Source organism: Mastigoproctus giganteus, chromosome 4 (assembly GCF_048544385.1).
Source record: "Mastigoproctus giganteus isolate SK-2022 chromosome 4, ASM4854438v1, whole genome shotgun sequence".
NCBI classification, from domain to species: Eukaryota; Metazoa; Arthropoda; class Arachnida; order Uropygi; family Thelyphonidae; genus Mastigoproctus; species Mastigoproctus giganteus.
The window spans coordinates 130,196,208-130,210,356 of record NC_143578.1 but is presented as its reverse complement, the minus strand read 5'-3'; the positions used below and the strand labels follow the sequence as shown (position 1 = coordinate 130,210,356).

The 14,149-nt window shown below is 39.9% G+C and overlaps 1 protein-coding gene across 2 annotated transcripts in view; it reads right to left on the bottom strand.

Moving 5' to 3' along the window:
• The window catches only part of LOC150087062 (metalloprotease TIKI2-like), a 354,951-nt gene that overhangs the window by 220,758 nt on the left and 120,044 nt on the right, over nt 1–14,149 (bottom strand). Inside the window, exons 1-2 of one of the 2 annotated variants that reach the window (XM_090371790.1) lie at nt 3,815–4,110; nt 2,042–2,602 (exon numbers count right to left, since the gene is read on the bottom strand). In XM_090371790.1, the coding sequence (XP_090227916.1) occupies nt 2,042–2,440 (399 nt within the window). In that variant the 5' untranslated portion in view covers nt 2,441–2,602; nt 3,815–4,110. Of the gene's footprint in view, nt 1–2,041; nt 2,603–3,814; nt 4,111–14,149 lie in introns of those variants that run through there. The other variant, XM_090371789.1, reaches the window with a different exon arrangement.

Genomic DNA, 14,149 nt, shown 5'->3' with positions numbered 1-14,149 from the left:
TTACCAAGGCGATTAGTCTTGTTAACGAACACCCAATACATGGTACGCAACTCGTCTCAGCAATCCGCTAGCAGAACACCCGTCTCTTATCTAATGTACGTGTCTGGGGAAGATTAAAGTGCCTTCAACTATACGTCTTGTTTCTAACGAGTGTCGCTGGAGCTGTGGAAGACTGAAGCTGATATAGCTTAGACACCCACCTTGTTAATAGGAATGGTATTCGATATTCAAGGTCACGCGCATAAACGACACCTTCAAAGACTAAAGTTCAATACTCTGCATTAGAATCAGGCCATTTCCAAAGGCTACTCGTACTTTTGCAATGGATACGAAAGAAAACATGGAAACGGACCTGCTGGAGTACAGTGTTTTCCTTTTCCTAACGAGAACAACAATAATCGTCGAAAAAAGTTATTGTTCTATACCACTGGACGACAAGGTTAGGTTGTCAGATAACGTACTTAGATAATGCTGTCAGGAAGTACGACGCAGGTGCAAGGCCGAGCGTACTTGATTTATTTAGTAGATCTAAGGCAGGGCACCAATGCCAGAATGCGATTAGAATTTGTTAAATGGACATGAAGTTAACGCCCAGAGGAGAACCAAGAACTGGCGCACTAAGAACTGATCTTTTTAACTATTAAAAGAAATTTAGATAAACTCAAACGTTTGAAATTTTGCATTCGGTTAGTGTCGTATTTGCAAGACCTAAATATTCGTGTAGATGGCGACTCTGGTTTCTCTTCAGAAGATAACCAAAGTCATTAAATTCATGAGAAACTAGTCACAGAATACAAGGACTTCGAAAATCCTTGATCTAGACAAAGTTTCAGCCAGCAGAAACTGCATCTATAAAAAGCAGTAAAATAATTATTAACCATATCCAACAATCCATCTACACTCTTCGACATACAGCTCTGAAATCTGATCAAATGCTCCATCGAAATTTTTCATCTAAAAGATCCAAAGGATATGCCATCCTTAAATGGCTTAATAGAAAATTAATTCCAACGCCATCAACCATTTTTGTAGATGTAGCTCGTTCCTCACGGTTCATTGTAAAGTTCAGTATTGCGAAGCGATGTCTACGTTCAAGGGTAAACTTCCACTGGAATTTAACAATAAACAAAAACAGTAAATATTGACAATAACCCATTCATTTATTGATACGTATTTAAGGATGGAGTGCAAATACCCGGAGTTATGATATTTACACTCCATCCTTAAAAAAATAAAAAAGCCAAGGAAATTGCATAGACAATGAGTTTATTTCAACCATTTCCAGAGGAGAGACAGAAAAATCGATTCAGCGAAAGGTGACATGTTTCTCGGTTGTTAATTACCATTGAAAAACATTTGTTAATCCAGACAACCCTTTCAGGAATGGCAATCTCACAAGAATCGATTGCTGCTCGTAAATGGCTAATAAGATTTATGTCAAGAATTTTTAGGAAACATTCCTTCGATGTTTCTCGGCGATAACTTTGCTCGTTAATGTAAAAATTCGCCTTAACAGCAATGTAAGATTTCCACAACACTATCAACGATTTGGGAAAGCGAAAGTTAAACAACAATTTTTGACAAATTAAGTAGGGTATAAGCAGCAACTATAATAACACCGCGAATCTGGTGAGACAAGACCGCCTACACTCCAAATAGCAGAGAATAAAAATATTAAACTCATAAAATATGCACGTTCTGAGAATTTAAGCCTATCAATGATCCAATAATTTAATTTTGAATGCAAATAATTTATCAAAACATCTCCCAATCTTTTCGAAAACCTTATTCGTATTTTTAAAACTACATTTATTCAGAGGACACTTTTAGGACTTGAACATTTCGTTGGATAGTGTTGAGGTTATTATCCTAATCCGGCACAGAAGTCATGGGGAATTCAACTGTCTACTATACAAAAATTGAACATCTGGAAGAATCTTTACGTCCACAGATGTTTTCCAGTTCTACTAGCAGATGGTCTTCTTTATGCAAAAAAAGAAAGAATAGAGATTCGCGCCTAGCTTCAAATTAAATGACTTACTTGCGATAAGTTGAGTCCATTGAGAGGCAGACATTGTTCTTCCACCTTCTCGACTGCCCCCGTCCGTTTGTTCAATCTCTCCGCTTCCTGAGCAAGATACAAATCCAGTACAGGTATACCACGAGACTTTACATCACTTTCTGTCAGCGAATTCACCATCAGCATCACCCAGACAGGTCGCTTTTTTTCCCAGTTCCCCGTTATAGCGTTAAAGAGATAATCTGCATACAGACCTCTTCCCCGCTGGTCCGCCGTCATCCAAGATGCCATCATGCCTTTCACGTAATCTAGATGGCGTTTCAAACGCCTATACAAATCATTCGGCAAAACGTCCGCCAAATTTTCACCTTGCGGAAGCATCTGACAATTAGCCAGAGCTGACACTGTGTAAGGATCCATGAGGTCAAGCTCGAAGAAAACACTGTCACAGTTCTGGAAAGCTTGTTTCGCAGCATCGGGGATATGATCCCACACGCGTGTGTATGGCACGTGGATAGTACCAAAGAAGTAGGACGGTGGCTCTTTCTTGATAGTCCACAGAAATGAAAGGGAATCTGTAACCTGGAAGAGAAAAGTAAGATCAGTTTCAAACTTTTTTTTGGGACAACGTTTAAATAATTATAATAAAATAAATAACAGATTAAATCTAATAAAACACAAGCAAAAAAGAAATACCATCTGACAGAGCCTTCTCCATCCATTTAAAAACTACACGAAACCGGAAGGCTGTACATATTTGCAAGGTGGATAAGATTTATTAATATCAAACGTACAACAGTTAGTTTATTAACTTTCTCTGTGAGGGCGTGGTTGATTTACTCCTTTTGGATAATGCCATATTTCAATTCTACGTACATTAATTGTTTCGAAGAAAGAGAAAAGTTTTTAACTGCGTCCATTAGTTGTGAATTATCTTCAAATAACATTCTAGCAATTTCTATAACTCACTGAAGTCGACGCGAGGCAGCCACGAGACTCAGAGCAGTCTTTTTATTAGGGCCCCATCACCTCTTGACATTGCTGGCTTACTAAGTGAAGAATGAGTATTCTGAACTTTTACTATGACATACAGTCTTAAAGACAGCAAAGAAATATGGGAGGGGAATAATTTCACAGGGACGATAAATTCGATTGAGAGAGGCCCATGGAAGGGAGGCCCGGTAAAACGGCACGTGGTACAAGTTGAATGTTTGCCCTGTACGAGGTTGGCGTTTTCGTCCAAGGCTGCTCAGAAGGAATTATTCATTAAAAGTTGAATGCTTCATCTTAAGGTACAACAACAAAGTAGTGCCGAAGAGTTTTAATAAGGAATGCTATTTATTCGAATAAACACAGGAAGCTTTTTGAGAAGAGCCAAAGCAGTACAAAAGATAATGCAAGCTGCAATGTTGCGTGCTTGTAGCTGTATGCGGTTACTCCACCTCTATAATGTAACAAGTTAGATGACGTATTTTCTGTCCATAATACTCCCTTAAAGCGCTTATTAATTATCTGCAGTATGTACGTCAGCAACTACTTCTACTGGACAGAGTTCTCAAGAAGTCCTTGAAAAGACGTTAAAACCGATATTCAAATCTTATATTTTATTCTCTATTTCCAAACCAATGAACAAGTTGCTGAATATATAGTCAATACAGACATTCCATAAAAGCACTTCCCGATAAACTAAATCCCACCTCATGAAAGAAACTTACAAACAGACATTCGGAACTTTGCTACAGTTTGAGAAGCAACATTTAAATTGATTTACTTCGCAAGTAAAAATATACGTACCTAAGAATACAAAGAAATGAGACCAACTGGAAGTTCGTTTCTTAACTTAAGGACACACGTAGCCTACTTCACCGAGTACGAGAAAAAGCACAGCAGTACATTTTTTGGATATTAAGCTGATGGCTGCGACTGGCAAAATACTAGATTTTAAACCAAACAGGTTGTTCTGACTGCCAGTAATAGCTTAACAACTTTACAACACGTCCGAGTAATTTCAATAAACATAACAGCCACCATTTCTACAGCAAACGTATCACAAATTAGAATACCATCTGCCAACGACAGTATTTGCTTTATCAAACAGACACACCGAGTAATTCACGGATTTTCGAGGCCCCCCACAATGAACTAAAAAGGTTGAACACGGTACATGCGCAGATGACAGTTCACGAAATGTAAATGAGGAAAGGGAGAGTTCTCCAAATTAACAAGAAACTTGCCAAAATATTAAACAGAATGAACCAAAATTTGAGTAATTAAATCGAGCTAATTAAACAACTTTAATTAACTAAATACTAATTCCATTTTTTAAATTTATACAAATGTATTTCGATAGAAGTACTGCAACTTTGACAACGATAAACACACTGGCAGTTCTTAAAAGGGAATTTATTATTAATTATTTAATTATTTATTATTAATGTCTCTTTTAATGAATACGTTGAATTGCGTGTATTTAGAAAAGAAGCCGATTGTCTAGCGTTAAAATAAAGAGAATAAATAATTAATTACGCCAAATAATAAACGGAAACGAAATTATAATCGGGGATTCATTTCTATCGCGCAAAATGTACTTGTTGGGCAGATGGTGTCAGGAAATCGAACCAACCTTTTCACTCGTTGCTGGAGAAATATAATACGTCTCGTGCTGAGCAGAACGTTGTTAAAAAGAATACGGAAGGAAAAAATTCCTGTTGACTTCCCAAGTTACGCGTGCATTGATAATTCCCTTTATGACAAACTTCGTGGTCCTTAAAGAGCTTAATGAGGCGTTAAATATTCTAATTTGATTATAATTATCCTAATTACCTCGACATTTTCCCGCGAAATAAGAGCAGGAGTGTACGAACATTAAATAAGGCTTCGCGCATTAAGTAAGCTCATGGATTCGAGCCGAAACAATCGAAATCATTTACTAAGTTCTGCTTCAGTTAAGAGTCACGTTGGAACTAACTAAATATGGCACTGTGAATGGCAGAGTATTATAACTGTGTCTCTTATTTTACCCAGTTAAGCAAATAATACGCGTATTTGTACAGATGATCGTACCATTGACCAATATATCGAAGAACTACAGCCAGAAGATGCTCTACGACGATGCCCGGTGGTTGTTTGACCCATCATGTACTAAAAATTAGTTGGTTAGTTAGCTATTGTAAAGTTTTAGGCGCATGACAAACTTAGAACCTATTGGGCCATATATAATATGTCTGTGAATTGTGTATATGTGCCGTGTGGTCGATTTGCTCTTTGCTGGACGAAAAACACGAGTTGCCCGGAACTAAAACCGTGCTACCCTCGCCGGATCGACTAGCCCAGCCACGTTGAGAAAAAGGCTCATAAAAATTCCTAGCGTCATTGACAGGATTCGAACTCAAGTCTTTTCCACCCAGAAAAATGTGTGGGGAGGATGGTGATTATACCAACTGTGGACGATGATTATACCAATTGTGAACAATATTGCCTACTAATATTTTGTATCCTCATCACCCGAACAAAAATTGATAGCCAACATTGCAGAACACCACCAAAGACTAATACCGGACCGCAGGAATCCATTTCCATCAACACGATACAGAGGATCTACGCAATTCTGGACATTGAGTCTACACTGCTGTATGAGAGTCTATAATTGTATCCAAGAGTGCCTCATAAATATATAAGAATTAGGGTAGGACAAGCTGATCTGAATGAGTAAATGAAGAGTACATCCATTGCTGAAACATCTCTTCCTTCAAAGCTTTCTCTTTGTGATGATGGACACAAATCCTTTTGAGGATCCTCAACTTACACTTTATCTAGTTGATGGACTTTTCTTTGTGCTATGAAAAAGAGAGCTCCATTCCAGTAAAATCTAATTAGTCCCCGCAGCTATACTACATACGCTGTTCAATTCAGTCGAAACGAAATGCCCAAGGAATGTGTGGCATTCTCTTTTGGAACCGATAGTCCAAACTATGTGTCGTTGTTGAGGAACGGGGAAGTAGAGCTGTTATGTTATGTTATTTTGGTTTTTGGTTTTTAGGAGCATTAGCAACTATTGTTCAGAGGATATGCGGTGGTCATTCCCTGACCTTTCTGCATCCTCCGTATTTGGTGGTCACGGGCTCGAACCCCGGTCTAATCAAGAAGCGTGTATTACGCACTGCTGCTCCTGCTCACCTGGCTACGGAGTAGAGCACGGGCCCTTTAGATTCTATAGGCTGGCTTGTCAATAAGCATCTTCAAGCGTTTGCCGTCTGCAGATCCTGTTAGTACAGATACGTTATATGGATTTATTCCAAAGGTTTGCGCAATATTCCCTGGAAACATGTTTTTTACACCTGAGAAGTTTGTGCCATCCTTAACAGGAGTGACATTTTGATTGATCATTTTTTCTGGCATTTCCGTAAAGTTTCTAAGAACTGAAACTAAAGGGTTTTTTTTTTTTTTCCTTAATTCGTCTTCTGAGTAGGTGTATAGCGCTTGGCCACTTGTTACCATTTTGGGAAAGGTCAGAAGTTCGATTCTCGTTGCAGAGGGAAGGAATTCTCCATAAAGACAACTTTCACTCAGAAAGAGGTGTCAGGGTTTACGTTCTAAGTGCATGCAACCGGTCAGAATATACACACTATACAGTGGTGCCTCATTACCTTAGTAACCTCGGTGTTTACTTTAAAACAACCAAAGATGGATGATTAGGGACATGAACGCCAACGGACTGGGAAATCCTTGAATGATTTGTTTTCTGATTTTTTTATATACTTCTTTTGATAGGACTCCTCTCTCAATCGCAAACAGCTCTTGATTGGAAAAAGACATTGAAGCAGGAAGCATCAGTGCACCTGTTGAACGAGCGCGGACGAAATCGATACGGAAAACTTCGCGATCTTGGATATGCCAAGATCGCGCCAGCACCGATAAAGAAAAGAGTCCCAAATGCATCCCTATCATCTGGGGCGTGTTGAGAAATTCTTTGATGAAGACACGTGCCGGAGTAAAGCCCCAGCACGTGTCTTCATCAATAGTCGAATATCCGGCTTCATTCGAATCCAGCTCCTCCTATCTTAGTGACAAAGTTTCCTTCAGCAATGAATGTCATTTACCGAAGTAGCAAACCAAGAAATTGGAGTAAAGAAATCTACCAAATTAGGGTCCCCTAATTTCTTTGAATAGTTCATTTCTTAAACCAAGGCTTGCATAACTGTGATCAATCATGGTTCGAACATCCATTCCATCCCATCAGGCATTAGCAGTGTGTGTGAACCGCTGGGTGAGGTTTTACCAGGAAGATGAATCGGAAGAGGATCAGACCCGCTGCTATTTCCTGGCGCCCACCCAGAACAGAACTTATCAGCCTGTCGTAGTGCTATTTGGGGTTTTATTAAAGCGCAAGCGCCCTTTAGCACAGTTGGTAAAACCATCGTCCTCCACACACACCAGGTGGAAGAGACTTCAGTTCGAGTGCCGTCGATGATGGGAGGAATTTTCATGGGACTTTTTCACAACGTGGCTGAGTTAGTTGGTCTCAGGCGAGGATAGCATGGTTTTTCTCCCGGAAACTCGGATTTTTCGTCCAACCAACAGAAAATCGACTTCAGAACACGCAATTTACAGTACACACGGAGCAATATGGCCTTAGTCGCTGATGCTCCTAAAATCCTACAACAACAACAAAGCGCAAGCATTTAAAGAAAGACATAATTAAAACAACGCAACAATTGGAGGAAAGAACCAAGTCCATTCTATGAAATATGAATAATTTTTTATGCAGAAAACTGTCTCGCTAATGCGTTTATCGCAACTATCCATTATTGCAAATTATTAACTGTAATTCATAAGAAAACGTATACTAGTTTTATTTTTAATCGGAGATATCGTGTAGACTTTTTGTTTCCTCTTTGGGAAAGAATTATACGTTTTTATATTATAAAAAGAAAAAACAGGAAAGTCAGCTGTAGATGTGACTTCCATGCTTAAACATCACATCACATACATTTTAGTGTAATACTAGGAGACAGGAGAGCGGAAACATGCGGGGGAATGAGGGGGTAGCTACAGGGAGGGACAGAGGCCGTTCAGTTTTCCCCTAAAAGCCAAAGACTTAAGGGTGGATCATAAAGAAGTTTACTCTGTCCCTTGAGTGACAAGTTCAAAGGCTACACAGATGCCGCGCACCATCATTCACATACGATCGTGTTGTGATGGAGAAGACCTTATATTTTCTAAAACATAACACTTTAGCTGAGATTTTTTTTAAAGATTAATTAATTACGAGTACATAAATTTCCTTAAAAGTCATCTCTGATATAAATTATTCATCCGAAGGTTAATATTTCGGATTAAAAGTTGGATTAAAAGTCATTTGCATTTTGAGACCGTTTATTAGATTCGATAAATAACTGCAAATAATTTACACTCGGACGATTAATTTATATTAATCTACAGATCCATTTACCAATCTTCTTAGTACAATACCCATGAAATGGGTAGCCCTCGTGGATAGCACAGTTAGTAGAATCGCAGTAATCCCCACACCAGGTGGAAAAGACCTGGGTTCGAGTCCCGTCAATGAGGAGAGGAATTTTTATGGGCCTTTTTCACAACGTGACTGAATTAGTCGGTCTCAGGCAAGGGTAGCATGGTTTTTCATCCAGGAAAGTCGGGTTTTTCATCCAACAAACAGAAAATCGACCACAGTACACACGGAACAATATGGCCTTAGTCGCTAATGCTCCTAGAACCAAATAACAACAACAAATAAAGTGGATAAGAAGCATTCCAAAATGCAACAGATAGAGGGAAGATCCAGTACAGGAATAAAGCTGAAGCGAGATGTAAACAACCGGAAAACATCTAACTGTAGATGTTGGTTACTCTGTGTGGCTGATGGGAAGGGGAAGGGGGGGATGCTCGTGCAACTGCTGCTACTTTCGGCAATCCTAAGTCAAATGTGGGAATGCTCAGCAGTTACTGATAGATGGATTAGGCGAACTAGAACAAGCGAAAGAGTTACGCGCAAGTCAGGCATTAAAACAATCACCCATAAGTTCAACGAACGCGCTACAAAGTCCGGCTAGCACCTCCCCGATTGGAGGGAAACTGCACGATCGACGTTTTCATGGCCGAACAGCTGCTCGGATGTCAATGATTATGAGATCGAATGCGAAATTTCGCTTACGGTGGTGTTTGGGACGACAAAATTGGTGTTTGGAACAATGAAAGAGCACCACGTGGAGTGATGAATCGCTGAACACGTTGTTTACATCCGATGGACCAGTACAGGACTGGCGTCAACCGGGCGAACTCTCCGGATATGACTGTTTGCAAAGTTCGCGATTTCCTCCATTGAATAATGCAGAGATGTAATGGAAGAATGCGTACATAAATTTATGTATGGTTCGCCGAGTCCACAGACCGACAATCATTTATGTTGATTAGATGCAAAGTGTTCGCTGAACTCGTGTCCACACTCACGCATACAACATTCAAATGAAAGTTTATATTTTATTCATTCGAATAGCCAATACGCTAATGGAAATATGAATGAAACTATTACCTCGTGTACACAATTAAAAAAAAATAATAATTTAATCTTCGTGACATCATTGTCACAAAGATTAAAGATAGGTCACCACAGAAACAAATGGTTATAAATAAGTAAAGAACATTCTGAATATATCTCAGAGTATCTAAACAGCTCCAACTCGTTGGGGAAACTGGAAGCGTTCCCAGCCAGTAGACTTGACCACAACAACCCAAATCCTGGGAAACCACCAGTATCTTGGTGTGATCAGCCAATGAGTGAAATATTAAAGACGACATTTGAAATATCTGAAATATAATTGGGAAATCTGGGCAGCCATAATGGATTCTAAGTTGATCAACCAATTTCCCAGAATTCAAAGCGCTGTGTCTGGAAGTGTTTAGATATTGAAGGTGGATATTTTCGGTCTCCTTTTATGGTATATTTCACATAGCCCTTTCCTTCTAGGGTCTTGGGTATCTTTAGGGTCGATTACCATAGACTTGGGAATCTTTAGGGCGTTTTATGCATATTTACAAGTATTTCTTACAGAGATTGAAGATTTGAAGCTGGAGCCTTGGGGGAGGATGGGTTTTTCATCAGAGAGAAAGACCTCAAAAGTTTCTTCGATTCATTTAGAGAATTAGATTCTCCCTCCATTCCATTTCAAAGGTTCCGATATTTTAAAATTTTAGATTTCTATATTTTTCCTTTTAAATGCTACGAGCATTGTCTCCAGATGTTTTTTTGCCTTCTACAAAACACCCTCTTTGATGTTCTTATCTCCGTTTCTTTTAAATTCTGAGAGATAACACGCGTGAATTAAATTTATCGTAGCGTTCGTTCGGCGTTAAAAATCTAAAAAGTCACAAAAAAACAGCGTCCCCGCATTTCGGACAATTTTATTCGCGTGGGACAAAAAAGAAAAAAGATTTAAATGAGTTGACTGCCACTTCCGAATGCAGCTAATCACCCCGCAGCCAGCGGAAACAATTGTCTCGCGTTCTCTTAGCGTGCCGCGTGTTTTGCGTTCTCGGCATGCCTTTCAGCGCGAGATTTGTTCAACGTCTGTTTTTAATTTTCTTGAATGCCTCCGGGTAAGTAGGATTGTTATTTGGATTGGTGCGGAGAAAAGGAACCCGACGCGCTTCCACTTTTATCTAGTGGCGGATGAAATAAAGAGGGTGAATTAAACGCTGTGGGCACATTAGAGCTCGCAGCCGAAAGAACACCCCGCGCGCACTGTTTTGTTCGGTTTATCTGAATCGCCGCCGTTCATTATACAGCGTATTAACTTTAAACTTGCCCCGCTAATGTAAAGTGGATGTTTTGCGTGTTAACAGCTAAACGGCCGCGACTTTACAAAGTACATTCCGTTCTTTCCATAATGCGCTTCTTTTTTTTTTTATTCGCTATAAGCCAAGCGTTTCTTCGCGGGCTAAATCAAAATCGATTCGGGTTTTGTGTTGCGTTAATGTTGTGGTCGCAATTAGAAGGGCGATAAGCCAGGGGCGACGCAGAAATGTGGATGCGCCACAATGGAAAGGAATTTTACGGGTGGAAATAATTTCACTTTACGGTTCGAAGTTATTTGGAGAGAAAACAAAAGTTCGGGGATCTATTTCAAAATGTGTGACATTTGTCGCAATTCCGTAACGGTGCCCCGGGGATTGGCTGCTAGCGCGTCTCCTTTACACATTCCACTCTGTTCACTCGATGTCGCTCGCCCCGCTCGAAGAGGGAATAGAACATTTAATACGGTCCAATGGATAACTCTTTCGTTTTATTTCTTTAATATTTTCTGTCTCTCATATAATGTTGATTCGATTGACACATCGTAATGCGTCAATAAAAATACATAGCGATCTGTTCTTAACTTGCCTAAGAATTACTAACAACACGCATTAAAATCCAAAATACTTGTTTACATGACGCTCGAAATTATGACAACTATTCGCAACAAATGCCACTTCACTAACATTTCGGCCTACCATCCTGTGAACGTGAGATCGACGTCATGGCATGAGACATTCCAAGAGTGTCTCGCGGTACGTGAAGCCCATGATTATAGCGTGCAGTCGACTGATTGCGATGATGAAATGATTTTGTTATGAGAATGGTTCTAAAAGTGCTTTTTCATTTATTTCGAACTGTATATACACCGGTATTCAAAGAAAGTGCATCACTTAGGAATTTCACATTTTTAATCCTTTTTCGTGATGTTATTTACATTAATGACTAGCATCACAAATAGAAATATAAACAAAAGATTATATTTCTATTAATAGTTAAGGCAAAGCTAAGTAATATTTGACAGGTGCTCTCAAAATATTCCAAAATTAGCATTTGCAACCTTTATACAACAGTTTTGGTAAACATGACAGTTATGGCTGAAATGTTATCAGAAGCCTTCAATTTTGCTTCAGTAAACTGAAAAATGAAATGAAAAGTTCACCAAGTGCAAATTAATATTTAGTTGGACCGCCTCTGGCCCTGATGACAGCAGCACACCGTCGAGGCATTGACAAAGTCAATTTCTGAACATAATAAACTGAAAGTTTGTGGTTCCAAACGCCAATTATGGCTTTCTGAAGTTCACTAAGGGTATTTTGTTTCTTTCTGGCAACTGCAGATTCCACACGATGCCAACAGTTCTCTATAGGATTCAGATCCGTCCGGGCTGTTTTCTGGCCAGCTAAGAGTTACAATGGACCGTTCTTCCAACCATTTTTTTCACCTGTAACAAATGTAAACACATTACTGTCGAACCTCTAATGCAGAAATGAAGTTAAAGTAACTACAAAAGTGCCTACTGACACTTTTCGCCCGATGACAAGGAGCAGAGTCGTCCTGAAAGATGCAGTTACTTGGTAGATTGAAATTGTCTCTAATGGTTGGCAGCAATTTGCCCTCCAGTATAGCCAGGTATCCATTCGCATTTACGGAACTTTTTATGAACCGCAGGTGATACGAAATGCACCCCCTCCCATATCATTTGGCTAGTAGGGAATTTCACTTGTAGACACCATACAGTCTGGATGGTATTCTTCACCACGTCTACGGCGAATCGTTTGTCTCCCATCAGAGCCATGCAGGTTGAATTTCTTCTCATCCGAGAAAATAACTAAATTCCACTGCTCGGGGATCCATTTTACATGCCCCTTACACCAAATTAATCGGGTCTTTTTCATTTTTTGTGTGAGGGGCTTCTTCTTAGGACGATGGGCTACAAGTCCATTTTTGAAGAGGCGTCTTCTGACTGTTATTGCGTTTTCTACCACTCTTGTATGTTCTTCCCATTCTCTTTTCAGCTCAGACGAAGACGCTTTCGGTTTTTAAGGCATAAGCGTTTCAAAACGCGGTCCTGTTTTGGTGTAGAGACTCGTTTGCAGCGTCCGGTTCCTTTTTTCCTATCAGCAGAACCAGTATTCTTGAGTTTGAAAAGAAATCTACTGACTGTCGACTGATTACAAGACACTCTATAAGCAATATGACGGGTAAAACATCCTTCCTCACGTAAAGCAACAACAGCGCTCTTTCTTCGTGGCATCAACTGCACGTAACTCGCCATCCTGACACAAGCAAGGAATGACTGCAACTCTTGCAGAGCGTGTTTCTATAGCTGAAAGTAACAGCTGATGCAATATTACGTTATCACTTACACGTGTCAATCTTATCTGATGCAATCTGTAAGAAATATTGCCATATACTACGTTATTCGGACGACAATTACAATTTTAAGGGGTGATGCACTTTCTTTGAACACCTGTGTATATTACTGTTTGACTGTTCGTAATCGGGTATTCTTCAGACATGTCCTCCGCTACAGTATAGTGGTTTGAACACTTATCACTCGTTTGGAGAGGCCTGGTTCGAATGGCGCGACACTAGAGGAATTAGTTCTCTTCAATCGAGGTTGTAGTCGCCGACCAAGAGCTGACTAATGTCGCCCGAGGGCTACATAAACCAAAACAGATCACAATCTGGCTCTAACAGCAAAAGGGAACCCTATGATATCCTGTCATCAACTGTCTCATGATTATGTTGCGGCCACAGGTGAAAACGTTTCCAACCGGACTGTATTAAGAAGGCTCAATTCAAGTGGACTCTACGAAACGAAGCCAGTGGTTTGTATGCTCTTTAAAAATAAGCTGGACCTCAGGCGGCCTCCGCAAGTTAAAATCTCTAGTATACAACTTCCCATTGTCACACAGACCACTGTGCTAGGGGTGGTTCTGGGTCATAAATTAAGCCTTCACCCCCACTTCATCCATCTCAGCTCCAAGGTGAAAAAATTTTCAGGCTCAATCATCAGAATCACCAGGAACGAATGGGGCCTGTCCAAGCGGTCGCTTCAGCTTTTATCCATCAATAAAGAAGCGACCAAGCAGTCGCTTCTTTATTGATGGATAAATGGCATACAAGTTCTCCCAATCTGGAGTAAATAAATGTTTCCACGCTGGATGAAGCGGTTAACTTTTGATTTTGACAGCATAATTTAACAGTAAAATTTGTCTTCGTAGAGAGAGTGGAGGATCATGAGCTTCAGCGTAAAGGCTCTGGACTGGAGATGTGCGGTAGACTCCAAGAGCAATGCGCAGGCCACTGTG